A 13961-nucleotide genomic window follows, 5' to 3' on the forward strand; every position below is an offset into this window, starting at 1 on the left:
TCTATATGTCAGGTTGGGTATCAGACGCCACCTCTCTGGGGACACCTCAGGCCCTCCAAGGTTTGGAGGCCTATCTCCACCCACCACCACTTCCCCTGCCGGTGGCGGACTCCCTCAGGTGTCGGTGTGTTGGTGGTTCTTTGTGTCTGGGGGTGGGCATCCGGGTACACACCGGCTCACTCCTTGGCGGCCGCTTGTCGGGGCCTGGGGCCTGGGGCTCGCTCGGGCCCCTTTGGAGGTGGGGTGCCCCCGGCCTCTCGGCCTAGGGCTCGGTCACTCAGGCGCAGCTGGGGGCCGGCGGAGCTCACGGGCGCGTCACTGCAACCCCCCCTGGCTTCTGCTCCGCGGCTGCTGAGTGAGCCCTCATCTGGGACTCTCCTCAGCTCTTACTGGAACAGTGGCGCGGCTGCCCCTCTGTTGGTCTTCCATGGTCTCTTGTGTTCTGGGGGCCTCTGGATGTCTGGAGTTTTGATCTCCTCCATACCCGCTTCACACCCTGGAGGACGGGGCTGTGGCCCCCCCACACTCCCTAGCAGATCATTACATGGAGAAACCTTTGGAATGCAAGCATGCTGATCCACACAGGTATGCACACATGGGTATTCACAGACGCGGACTAAAGCTTTCTTGGCTGCTGCCTCAAAGCACACTGTGCGCTGTCTATCTTGCGTGCTGCACAATATCGTTTATTACTTAGTAAATACTGATATCTATGACTAGCTAGTTTATTGTGATGGTGCTTTGTTTTCTCTATTATTATGTTGCTCTTTGTTGTTTGCTGTCTCCTCTGTTTGTTTGTTTGTTTGTTTTTTCTCCATACAGGTGACCCAGGAGTTTTTTTTTTTTTTTTTTTGTCTCTCTTCCCCCCCCTTCTCACCGTCTCTTCTCCCCTTGGGTTTTCTTTCTTTCTCTCCCCCTCTCTCTCTCATTCATTCCCCCTGTCCTATTTATTAAAAAAAAAAAAAAAAAAAAAAATGACAAAGGATGAACTGAAGCTCTGCCATCACGTAATGTCGCATACTGCTGTTTCTGATGTCATTTAAAAAAAAAAAAAAAAAAAAAAAAAAAAAAAAATAAATTAGGTATGAATGGAGAGGAAAAAACAGGACAGAAGAAAAACAACGTTAAAGTTCGTTGAAGTGAGAAATATGGAGCTTAAATATTAACTATAAATAGCAATGTAACAGATCTTTAATACATTTGTGATTTGTGTGGCTCGTGTTTGCGTCGTCGTTGCCTTGTGCGCCTGTGCGTCACAGACTCGCTGACTATTTTGAACCAAGAACACGTGGCACTGGTTCTGGAGAGAGAGAGAGAGAGAGAGAGAGAGAGAACACACCACACACTCCTCCCTCAACTTTGTCCCTCCAGCCACGCACACACTGTTAGAGCTACTGTTTCTCCGCCGCGGTTAGGACACTAAAGCGGCCTCGGGTTTTTAAACTGTTTTGTGAAAGTCTGCAGTCCGACTGTGGACAAAAGCGAGTCCTGGGCGAAGAAGAGGAGAGGAAACCACGCTTGTGTAGTGATTTTATTACTGCGTCGCCACAGGACACAGATGATGGAGACCAAACTCTGGATTGCCCTTTGCGCGCTTCTAGCGATTTACTTGGGATCCGCTGTACACGGTAGGGGGCAGTTTATTTCTGTATGCTACATGCCCGAACTTTATGCTTACAGCGCCTAAAAAGTAAACATAGTCTTTCACGCCAAACTCACCTGCTGACACTTGTGATGTTGTTAGAGTGGGGATTAGTGGCATTATTAGTCATGTCTGTCCGGCTTTAAAATGACAAAACTCATCTGGGTTTAAATGATGAAGTCAGTGTTGTTGTTTTGTTTTCATTTTACGCAACAAAGAACTCGCTTTTACACTGAGCAGATTTATTTTAAAAATTCTACTCCACATCTTCGCCTCTACTTTTTGTTCAAGCAAGCCACATTTTATCTCGCACATCACTTCCTCCCTTGCTCCCTCTCCCCTTCTTCCTCTTTCTGCTTGCATTACATTAACTCACCTCTCACACATCCTGTCTTTCACTCTTAACCCACCTTCTGTGTTTTTTGCCCCCTCCTACCTTTTCTCTCTTCCTCCGGCCTTCTCTTTTCTTTCTTCCATCACCACCTCTCACATAAAAGGACAATGAGACTGTTGACATTTGAAAAGATTTTATTGGGCTAAACTGTCCCTTCAGCTCCTCGAGCTGAAATTCAAATGAATAGGAAACAGCACGGCTCCACTGGAGAACATTTATTGGCTGTAAATTAGCAGGAAAAGTACATTGTGATAAATGACACCTCTAATTACCGTATGTGCAGCAGCACACTGTCATTTTACTGGGTTCCTACTAATTGGCTCGCCTCTGCAGTACACTATGCAGACTTTATGAAGAGATTTTAAGCGGTTCAGTGGTAACAGGTTCAGTTTTTACTGTATGCATTAAACACAATGAAGGGGATGATGGCAGGTTATTAGCATTCACCATAAAAAAAAAAGCCCTGTGAGTTTTCATAGCAAAGAAGCAAAGAATATGAGCAATGCTGCACTCATATAGCCTTCTTTTGTAACCAATCAATCAGATCTTTTCTCCTGTGGAAAACACAAGTTTTAAATCCATAAGAGTAACATAGACAGACTATTTAAAATTAGATCAGAAGTAAGAATATTTTCAGTAACTGACATCATGCTTCAGCCAGCATACCTATGCAATAATATGCACACGGTATAACAGAGCTGGGTTTAAGTTTCATTTCTATGGTGTCATATTTACTCAGGAAAAGAACTACAGATAGAGCATCTTATGAAGCAGAACTGTGATATAAGTTGAAGCTCTCTCGGTGCCTGGTTTCAAAAAGGCTGTTTTTAATAGCTTCCATTTACAAGAAATCCCTATGTTTCATTTCATTGAGCTTAATTTTTAATTCTAATAAATTCCCTGAGCTGGATAATTATTAAGTTTTACTGGGAGGGTTTTTTATGGTGCAAATTAGTTTAGGACAGAAGTTTTTGCCTGCGGTGTGTAACATGCATGCTCCAGTAAAGTTCGCTATCATAAAAAATAACAGAACACCTATAGTTAGTTTAGGCTCTCACATGTGGTCTATTGAATGAGAACGAGAGCCAAAAACATGGTAGGCAGTTTGAGTGCAGCATGTGCATAGCTGTTTGTTTTTAGCTCTTTCAGTTTCACTTAATAAAAAGCTCACTTCAGCAGTATTGGCTCAAATGTCACCAGAACCACTTGCTGAGAAAACAGAGCTTATGATGTGTCTCAGACAGACTGTATCGCAGTATATTTTTCTAGCAGTGCTGCAGCAGCAGACATCTGTTCACAGAGAAACTTTTGGCTGTTTCTCTCGCTGGCAGGGTCAACAAATGGGCAAAAGCTATCTCCCCAGGTACATGCTGCATTGGCCTGAAAGATTGTGAGTAAGCCCTTGTAATATCTAAAAAGGGGCGTGTGCAATGGTGGAAACAGTGACTCTCTTCATGATTTTTACCCTGCACACAAATCCATGTACAAAAACAGACATAGCCTACTAGACGAGACCTAGGAAGTTCGCTAATGGAGCTAAAGTGAGGGAACAAGGCCAGTATTATACAGCCAAGCACCTCTGTCTATTTATGAGTGTGTCTGTTTTGGTATCATTTAGTTCACACAACTCTCTCTTTCTCTGGGTCTGTCTGTGACTCACTGCCTTGCTTTCACTGTGTTTACTGATGAGCTGTGTGACTGATTATGGCAGTAATGAAAGGTATCAGGGCAGTGTGTTATAGAACGGTAATGACTTTACATTACATTAGTGCTCTGGTCTTCATCAAAGGAGGGGAGAAACTGAAATGGAGCCTTGTACAGTAGAGATAAATGTGTCAGCACAGAGGGGGAAAAGAGAGTGCAAAAGACTGAAGGTCTTCATTAGTTCACACAACTTATATGGCTTGTAGTTGAAAGTGGCAGTCAAACTGTGTCTATTTTTTTTTTTTTCGTGCGGCATTGTTACTGTGCACTTTAGTTAGCAATTCACGACCTATAGGTTAGAGTTCATAAAAGGATGCAAGGTTAAACTTGAGTTGGTAAAACACTTTTTAAAAATAGATATACTTTTATTATGGATGGTTTGTCATATCAGCCTTCTAAAGATGTCTCCCAAAAGGGAACATCACACACTGGCTAAGCTAATCACATCTCTACAGGTCACAAGTAGGTTTACTTTGATTTACTTTAAAAGGTCACATGCGAAAAATGGTTGGGAATTTATGGCTCCTGATGCAAAAGAAACTCTGGACTTGCAAAACAAATACAACTTGATATCCTAAAAAGTCGACTCTGTTCGTCTGGATGTAGCGTTTTCGGTGGGAGAAACGTTTCGTCACTCATCCAAATGACTTTTTCATTCTCACTGAGACTGAAAATGCTACATCCAGATGAACAGAATCAACTTTTTGGGATTTCCTTACCTGGATGATTCTCTTTCCAAATTCTTTAGCCAGACACTAAAACCTTGTTTGATCCAGGGAAGCTGTTCGATAATTGTTGTGATGATTTTGAGGCTTTACTCAGGACAGATACATTTACATATAAAGCACTATGCAAACGTTTGGGGCTCTTTAGACTTTTGGATTCCAGCAGTAACACGAGAGGGCATCTGATGGGTTTTATCCCAGACATATAATAAGATTTTTAAAGTGCAACCTGCTGCAACGAGATGAACAAATAGTTTTGGAGCGGATGTTGCAACCCCCGCAAATCTCTGATCTCAAGTAAGCAGACGTTGTGAAAGCTGAAAAACCTCCCTGTCAAAAGCCAACAACTGGGGTCATGCGGAAACTTTGTTTGTTTTCAGTTTATATTTCGATCGTGTAAACAATATAAAGAAAGTTATTTACGAAAAAAGAGAATTAATACTGTAAAAAATTAAGCGAAATACACTCCAACATTGCTCCATTTTTTTGATTTAGTTTACATATTGAAAAGAAGTGAGAAGACATGCACACTTATTCAATAAATGAATGAATAATAATGTCATTTATTCAAAAATGTATTCATGCCATTATCACTTGTTAATACCTTACTGTTGTTGCTTAAAATGTTTGCACAGCTGTATGTGTGCATGTTTTAATTTCAGTATCCATTGTTCGGTTGTTTAAACATTAGCCTGTGTTGACCCTGAGTTGTTACAATGGTTTTGGGGTGTGAACACTACCTGTTGCTACATATGTATTTGGAATAATGAACAAATAATTTGTGACTTTAAGGATATTAATAAGATGACACATTTGCTTCTGTCCTTACTTCTTCAGCTGATGAGCATACTCCTACCCCTTCTTCAAAAACTACTCCTAGTACTGTTCAAACTACAGGGACTCCAGTTCTGGACCATGAGTCTAGTTTGAGCCCGGATGCTGCCAATCATTCAGGGAGCAGCCCAGCGACAAACACAAGTTCTAATGGCACAGTCAATGTGAGCAGTAGCACAACTACAGAAAATACAAGGATCACCATCATAGCCGAACCAGGGAAAGATAATGGTAAGCATGCACCTCCAAACTCTTACTCCTGCGCTCACTTACAAAACATGATGGTAGGCTAAAGTGTTTAGGAAGTGGCCTAATATTGCAAACTTGCAACAAACTGATGCGCTGTTGTGGTTATTGTTTCTGTCTGTTTGACGTTTGCCATTACAGGAAGTTTTGTTAGACTTCAGAAGAATTTATAGGAAGCACAACAGCAGGTGGCTCAGAGTTGAGGAGCTATATTTAACAGAGTCCTTATCACCGTTTTCCACGTCCAGAAGTGGGCCACAGGGCTAGTGACAGGGTTTAAGTGTTGACTGTAATTCCACAAACACAACACAGGAAGGGACAGAGAGCTCAGTTAAGACTTTAAAGAAACAGAGTACAGAACAGGAAACGCCACTAAATGCAAAGATGATGCAAAACAGTGAAGAAGAGCAGTGCAAAGAAGCTGTGACTAGCTTAACTGTATAGGAATTGGAGAATAAAGGCAAAATATAGTTGGAGAAGAGCTGAGAAAGAGGTGATTCAGATGCCACTGAGGTGAGAAGTGATTAAATGCTGTGCGACTTTTCACATGGGGGTGAGAAAGAGAAGTGAAATCCTCTCCCCCAAGACAGACATGGATAGCTCTTTCTTTGCCTTTCTCACACACACACACACACACACACACACACACACACACACACACACACACACACACACACACACACACACACACACACACACTCAGTCCACACATAAGACTTCTAATCAGTAAATCTGTAGGCTGAGTACCTTTTATTAATACGCAATTACTTTTTGTAAAAAATAGCAATTATTTTCATTTACATGAGTCAGTATCTCTGCAGGATTTAAGCTGGCAGATATCTGTGGTTATATGTTTTCATCAGACATATTTAACTTTTAAGTCATTAGCACTTACCTCAGTAGAGTGGAAGCAAGTGAATTTTCATTTTTAGTGCTTGTAGGTTATACTTAGCATGCTCATGCACGTAATTATATGCTACCACTGTGATTCATAAGTATGGTGTGAATATCTGTAGCTGCTTTCTTGATACACACAGCTGTATATGTCCGTAATGCCAAATGAGCAAAATATTTTAATTTAACTGACTGTCAGCTGCTAATCAATAGATGAACATGAGCTGTTTAAAGTTAAATGAAGACAAAGTAAGGCGCCAAGTGTTAGAGAGCCTCTGTCCTGTAGCCGCACAGACGTAATCAGAAGGGAAAAAACTTAAGTGACACATTTGATTCTGATATCTGTTTAATAGCTAATAATTATTCTTGGACAAAATTGCTGTTTACCATTCGTGAAACACAGCTGAAGCTGAAAAGCTTGTTCAAGGTTTTCCCAGAAAGTTGATTCTGTTCATCTTCAGCGGGAGAAAGAATTCGTCACTTGTCCAAGTGGCTTCTTAATTGAGCACGCATCAAGACATTTTAACCCACTTTGGCAGGTACTGCCTAAAGCTAGTGTTGGAGACTGAAGAAGTCACTTGGATGAGTGAAGAAATGTTTCTCCCACTGAAAACGCTACGTCCAGATGAACAGAATCAACTTTTTGGAATTTCCTTACCCAAATATTGTTCCAGCTTTTGTTTCTTACTCCTGTTTAAAGTATATACTGACCTACTGAACGCAGCAATTACAAAACTGCATGTTATCCAGGATGTTGCTGCCAGAGTTTGAAGAAAAGCAGATCAGATAATTGCTGTTTTACATAATCTACCATTAAAACTGAATTGAAGTCCTTTTAGTTTCAAAAGCACTTACTGGCCTTATCTGCTCCTATAGCGCAGGCCACCTTCTTATTCCATCTACAGTAGCTTGCCATGAAGCTCCTGGTGCACAGTTTTTGTGCTGATGTTAATGTCAGAGGAGGTCTGGAACTACTGAGTCAGCAGAGCGCTGCTGACTTCTATGCCCGTGCTCCTCGGCACTTTTTGATCCCACTTTGTAAATTTACATGGTCTCTCACCTTGTTGTAGTTCTTAAACACTTCCTTTTTGCAAGACATTTCGTAGACTGACTAGCTGTAACAGTGGAATCCTAGTACAAACACTTCCTTTTTGCAAGACATTTCGCAAACTGAGTAGCTGTAACAGTGGCATCCTATTACAATGCCACACTCAAAATCAGAAAGCTCTTTAAAACAACTCATTCTTTAACAAATGTTTGTAAAAGCAAACTGCATGGCTAGGTGCCTGATTTTGTCCACCTGTGACAGTGGGACAGAAGACATCTGCTCAGCACTTTTCTCCATATAACGTGCCACAATATGATCTTACAAATAGCTTAAAATCCACACTTTTTAAGTAATCATAAGGTTTCTCCATGAAGCTTTTGGGTGCCAGTTTTAGTTATTATAGACCCAGAAGTATGAAGTCTTCTGTCTTTAAATATCACTTTTACCGAGCACTTTTAGCTTTAAAAAAGCAGCATACAGAAAAGGAAAATACATTTTCCTTTTGCATGTGTATATTTAGTTATATTTTAAGAAAAAAATATTCTATTGGAAATAACTTTGAAAGGTGATAAGGTAAATTAATTCACTGATATTTAGCATGTATAATAGATAACATTTGCTTCATATAATAGAAAGCAAGTCTTGTTTAGAGTGATTTATGGTAAACGTTAAATTAAAAATGCTTTCAGCACAGAAGTACAGCCGAGGCTGATGAGAACCGCATTACATTAGCAGATATGTGATGATGGCACCACATAAAAGTTAAACAATCATCAGAGTAATTATATTTTATCCTGTACAAAATTTAATTCCACAGTTCTCAAGAGATTTCACCAGCCACGATCATTTCATTTCATCAGCCTCAAGCGGTCACTAAAGGTTTCAGGAGACAGCTTCTGAAAAAACCATGAATACCTGAACGGATTTCATGGCAGTCTATCGAAAAGGTGTCAGAGTAGCTGAAAGTCAATTGAACCATCTGTTTTCAGAAGAAATGACCTTAATCCTGGTCCTCTAATCTTTTTTTCTTCGAAAGAAAATACAGTAAAAAAAAACAAAACATTTTTAAAAAATACAACTTTACAGTAATGTGAAACAAATTCATTTATCTCCGGTGTTTTGCTTACATTCAAATATCATTCAGTCTTGTTAAGATATTAGATCTGCTTCTTTAACAGAAGTAGATCTAATTTTCTGATTGAAACCATATGCTTCACCATTATGGATTACAGTAAGAGGATTTATCTGCATATCTCTGTCTCCACCCTTAAGCCCTTGGATGAAGTTTATCCTCAGGTTTATATGGATTTTATATGAATAAATTTTATTTGTGTAAAAGGTATTATAGGCATATGTTGTTATATACTGTAAGGCTCTTATTGGCAAGCTGTTGTTTTGCACACTGGTTCTAGAGACTGGTTTAGTTCTTTGGCTATCACTGCAAGCCTTTTAAGTCCATACTGAGCTTGGAAAAACTGATCTTATCTTCTATGTTTAGACCACCTGGAACTCTTCACCGTTTATCGTAAAAATAAATAAAACCACTTCCTGTGTGAATTGATAGTAATAGTTACTGTTTAGATTATTTTCTGTAATTTTAAATAATCAATATTATTATAAATAAAGGCTAGATTCACTGCTTTTTTTAAATTTTACAAAGTAAAATAGGTCAAATTAAATTGGGTGTGCTGGCAGAAATGTAAACTCAGCTGTTTCTCTTTCCCTCTTTCTTTCTCCCCTTCTTTCCCCCAGTCAAGTCTGTCCCGTATTCAGTAAGTGAAAATAAAATAAACAATAAAAGGTGAATCAAATGGACCATTACGGCAAGGCTGGGATGGTCAGTTTGGTAAAGTAAATCCGTTGGGCATCTTTCTTTGCCTTTAGACAACAATTCTGATGGCAAAAGAGCCAAACGGGACAGGCCAAAAAAAAAAAGAAAAAAAAAAAAAAAAAGAAATGTAAACACAGGAAACTAAAGGCATGACTTGATTTTTTTACCTGATAGTACTACATCATTTTGACAATAACATTGTCTCTCTCTCTCTCTTTCCATAGTAACCGACCACGCCATTAAGACCACATTAGCAAAAAATGAAAACATCACAAATACGACACTTTCCCCTTCTCAGAGCAGCCCCACCACAGCTGTTCCCATTAATATCGGCACCACACACGTACTGCACACTTCTGCAGGTGCACCGGTCACCCCGACTCCCTCATTAAATCAAAACGCATCACACCATGAGACCAAAGCACCCCCTGCTACTTCTGCCCCAGCATCGGAACCAACAAAGCCTGAATCTATCACTAACGCCACCACCACCAAGTCCAACACAAATTCCAGCACCGCCTCCGTCCAAAAGGCCTCCACTTCCCAGCCAACGTCAAACACTTCACAGTCCAACAGACAGTCCACCCAGCCTAGCATCCAGACCAGCTCCCACACCAACAACCCATCAGAGCTCAACGGGGACGGTAAGTGCATAATACCTTCTGTGCTGGTATATGAATTTGTTCTTGACTGTTCACTTCCAGGATATTGACAGAGCCAGAAGTGAATTGGCTTAACAACAAAGGAGATGCTGTTCTTTGTTTCCAGCACAAGCCAGTCTTTGGCTGTACACACAGAGACACAAACACACACCACGCAACCCCCCCCCGTTTACATCTTCTACAAGCACTGTCACCACCAAGCACTCCACAATCATGGGTTTGTTTGAGAAAGGGACAGAGGCAGTCATGGGACTCTAGCCTCAAGATTTCTGTTTTTCTCCTTTTTGTCTGTCTCCGTCGCTCTATTTACTAAATGATTTATATATGAACAGTTGCTCTCTCTGTGTCCATACAGTCCACACAGGGTTTAGGAACCATTCATTTGAACACGTTGAAAGTACTTTTACCAGACTATAGGTGCAAAGAAATGAATAACTGATTAACTCATCTCAGTTGTCAAGGCTGCTTGACTGCAGTTTAAGTGTAAAATTCTCTCTGCTTGTCTCACTCTGTGTGGTTTTATTAGGTGCTTGGCACATTGCCTCTTTCCATAAGCCAGAGGAGCAGCAAGCATTCATGACTCTGTGGTTGTTGTTACTTTTGACCAAAGGATATTAAAAAAAACAGCTAAGTTTACAAAACAGTCTTCCATAGCAACATTCATATACAGAGATGCCAGAAACGCAGATCTGAAATCCTCCTGCCCAGAAATACTTAGCGGAAAGAAACAACCAAGAAAACGTCAGGCTAGTCTTTGAAATTAAACAATAACCTGGGATAAAATGGTAACATACTTCATGTGCTGTATACACTGCTCTAGTTAAGTTTGAAAAGGTCTTAAAATGATACCTTAATAATAAAATGACTTGCTGATTTTACTTGTTCACCTTAAGTATCGTTCTGGCAAGTTTAAACATCCTGTTTGACACTTCTGTCCTGAGCTTGATGATGAACACTCAGCAGGCTCATGGAGTGTCTATATATAGTTCTAACCAGAACTTCAAAGTCAAATCCTCCCTAAACGCTGCATTGCCAGCATGTTTACTCAGCATACAGTGTGGTAATAGAAAAATGGCCCCAGCTGATGTGTCTCTGGTGTTTCTTGTCTAGGGACAGCCCACAACTCTCCTGGATTAGACCCCCTCCTGGCTGGTCTGGTATCAGCCTTCATCATTGCTGCTATCATCATCACTCTGCTCCTCTTCCTCAAACTGCGCCGAAGAGGCAACGGGCCGGAGTTCCGCAGGCTGCAGGACCTACCTATGGTGAGTTCACCCATCATATCCAAGCAACACTGGAAAATATTCAGCCTGTCAGATGTTGTTAAGCACAGATGTGTTATGCACTCTTACAGTTTTCATTTGGCCTGACTGGAGATGTACTTCTGCTGCTGCTCTTCCTAATATAGTTAAAACTCACAGCGTTTCCTCAGGCTTCTAATACAGGCCTGGGAGTTTGAGGGTTATTTCTAGGCCTTTACGTCTCTGAAACCACACGTTGTGCCTTGAATCTCATGTAGCCACTCTTTGAGTTTGGTGGTTACAGCCCCTAATGCTGCTATTACTACTGGGACCATTTTGGACTTTACCCTCCACAGGGCTTTTCCATTTTCCATTCTTCTCATGCTCATTCTTTCCGATGTTGCTGCTGCGATTACTGGCATCTTTTGTTCCTTGTTAACTACCACTATATCTGGCTGGTTAGCCAGTATCAGCTTGTCTGTCTAGAACTTGGAAGTCTTACAGAACATTTGCTCTCCTGCTCTCAACCGCTTTGGGATGTGCCTCATTGGACATTCTGGGCACAGATGTTCCTGTGCACAATCCCAGACACTTGGCAGTGTCTCTCAGTGTGAGCTGCAATGGCGTGCATCTTCCACCCTTCTACAATATTCGGCCTCTTGGGCATCTTTGCACAGTCTTCACCTTTGTTCCTCCTGTCTCTGTTGCCCCTGATACTTTTAGCCTGCCATGATTTAAGCCTATGTGCATGTATACAGCCCCAGCCCACCCGAGGGCTTAGGTCTCCTCCTTCTGCTGCCCATAACACCCTTTTAGCAGTTTATCTTGCATCTTCCTGAAGGATTCATGAATGCTTTAGTGGCTTCCAAAGTCCAATAGTTCCTCAGACAGGAGTGTTAATAATATGAGCCAATAATAAAGCTATTAAAATGTTATAATTTGCTGCCTTAAAATCAAGGGATTCCTGAAGGCAAAAGTGTGAGTATGACTGTGTAAACATAGGTGTAAGCATTTACATCGTTCTTTTTCTTATAGGATGATATGGAGGACACACCTTTGTCCATGTACAGCTACTGATGAAGGCACAATAGGATGTTTGATGTCCAAATACCCTCGCAGATTCCAGAATCAGGCCACTGTGGTTGGTGAAGTTGGTCTCTCTTCCTTAATCTGCACCAAACAGAAAGAATCCTGGGTAGGTGTAAGCACATTTCTGGATTGCTTTAAGTTACCCAGATCATTGGCAAAAGGATCCGATTGAAACTGCAATGGACAATGAAGAAAATATCCATGATGTTGCCTTTTGGATTTTTTTTCTAAATTTGTCTGTTATCACAAGTGTTCCCAATTTTTCATCCATCCATTCATTCATTTGTTCATTACTGTAAACTTTACATTATTCAGCCCATCTAAGGTTGCTGGGGTTGTGTAATATATTTGATTTCTCTAGAATTGAAAATAGGTTGTTTCAAAGCAGAAGATCATCTGACATGGCCATCGACTGAGCCTCTCCTACTGTGGCTCACTGGTTTAATGTTGCTTTACCAGTTAAAGTCTGGCAGAAATAAAGGCCAGCAAGCTAAAGAGAAGAAATAAACAACACAAACCACCTGATTATATTGTTAACAAGGTTGCACTTTACTTTTTTTAGGAGTGGAGATTAAAAAACATAAGTAGAAGAATTTTCTGTGTATTAAAGATAAGGTTTTTGTGTACATAGGCAGCATAGCTGGGTGAACGTTTGTGTGTGCAAGTGTGTTAAAGAGGCATGGGAGGTTTTATTTAACTTCTTTTTTTTGTTACCTTAATGGTTTTGCTGGCTTTTTTGCCTGATTTTGATATGTGCAGTGTTTTAAGTCCAGGAGAGAGTGCCTTACACAGTACACAAACAGCTTTTAATGTATATTGTTTTCATATTCCACAAAAACTAATTTCCAGATTAAGTATGCATTCCCAGTAACCATTTAAACACACGCTCTGAGGGCCAAGTGGCTGCTAGGAGTCGTCTGTGTTTGAAGATAAGCCTCAGGCATGTTCACCGTAAGGCACTCTTTCATACAATGACAGACTGATGTGCGTTAGTGGCCTTTCCACACAATGTTTTTCATTTTCCTGTGTATTGTAGATACTACTGATCTGCATCAAGCAAAAGAATATGGATATAAAACACGTGGGGGAAAAAAATATAATGGGTGGAAATGTGACAAACAGGACAACTGAATCGCCCACAATGACACAAAACACATTTTAACTACTCTTTATTTAGAAAAAAAACAAAAAAAAAAAAAACATTGTCCACTGATACAAGTTAAATTCTGGTTTAAATCATGCTGATAAGTTTGAGCTACACCTGTGTTTGTAGTTTAGTATTTGTGCCACCGAAAAGGAAAATGAAAGAAAATTTGTGTCAGGCCATAAAAGATTCAGTGGTCTTTGGCATAAATTCTACACTTTTAATTCTCATCAATCCTCAAACTCATTCCTTTATTTGGTGAGAGTAATGGTTATGCTATAACCATTTAAAAAGATCTAATGTATAAGTCAGTCATCATTTTTAAGTCCTGTATTGTCGGTTTCTGTAAAAACGAATGCCGAATGCTTTTCCTGAGGCTTTGCTGCCAGATGTGAATTATTGGATTGTTGGTGATTTATGATTAAAGATATTTTGAAACCATCCCCTGCATTTCCCTAATTAGCATTTTTGGCTGTGTTGATCCAACTTTTCACTTCAGCACCAAAG

At 40.4% G+C, this 13961-nt stretch overlaps 1 protein-coding gene and 1 long non-coding RNA gene across 2 annotated transcripts; both read left to right on the forward strand.

Annotated features, from left to right (window-relative positions):
- Nucleotides 1-1288: 1288 nt before the first annotated feature.
- LOC309701306 (uncharacterized protein) lies at nucleotides 1289-10131 on the forward strand. The gene is made up of 3 exons (XM_082525410.1): nucleotides 1289-1628; nucleotides 5303-5530; nucleotides 9543-10131. Exons 1-3 carry the CDS (start codon nucleotides 1559-1561, stop codon nucleotides 10028-10030), a joined length of 786 nt encoding a protein of 261 aa, XP_082381536.1. The 5' UTR covers nucleotides 1289-1558; the 3' UTR covers nucleotides 10031-10131.
- Nucleotides 10132-10202: 71 nt separating this feature from the next.
- On the forward strand, nucleotides 10203-13895 carry LOC309701408. The gene is made up of 2 exons (XR_014274974.1): nucleotides 10203-11245; nucleotides 12257-13895. It is a non-coding gene; the product is annotated as an uncharacterized lncRNA (long non-coding RNA).
- The last annotated feature ends 66 nt before the right edge of the window (nucleotides 13896-13961 follow it).

Source organism: Aulonocara stuartgranti, assembly GCF_965226115.1.
Source record: "Aulonocara stuartgranti genome assembly, chromosome: 23".
Lineage (NCBI taxonomy): Eukaryota > Metazoa > Chordata > Actinopteri > Cichliformes > Cichlidae > Aulonocara > Aulonocara stuartgranti.

Excerpts from the sequence above, each read along its gene's own strand:
- LOC309701306 (XM_082525410.1), top strand. The coding sequence starts at position 1,559 with ATGATGGAGACCAAACTCTGGATTGCCCTTTGCGCGCTTCTAGCGATT. Across the intron at positions 1,629-5,302 it reads CTTGGGATCCGCTGTACACG|CTGATGAGCATACTCCTACC; the intron begins GTAGGGGGCAGT and ends TTACTTCTTCAG. Across the intron at positions 5,531-9,542 it reads CGAACCAGGGAAAGATAATG|TAACCGACCACGCCATTAAG; the intron begins GTAAGCATGCAC and ends CTCTTTCCATAG.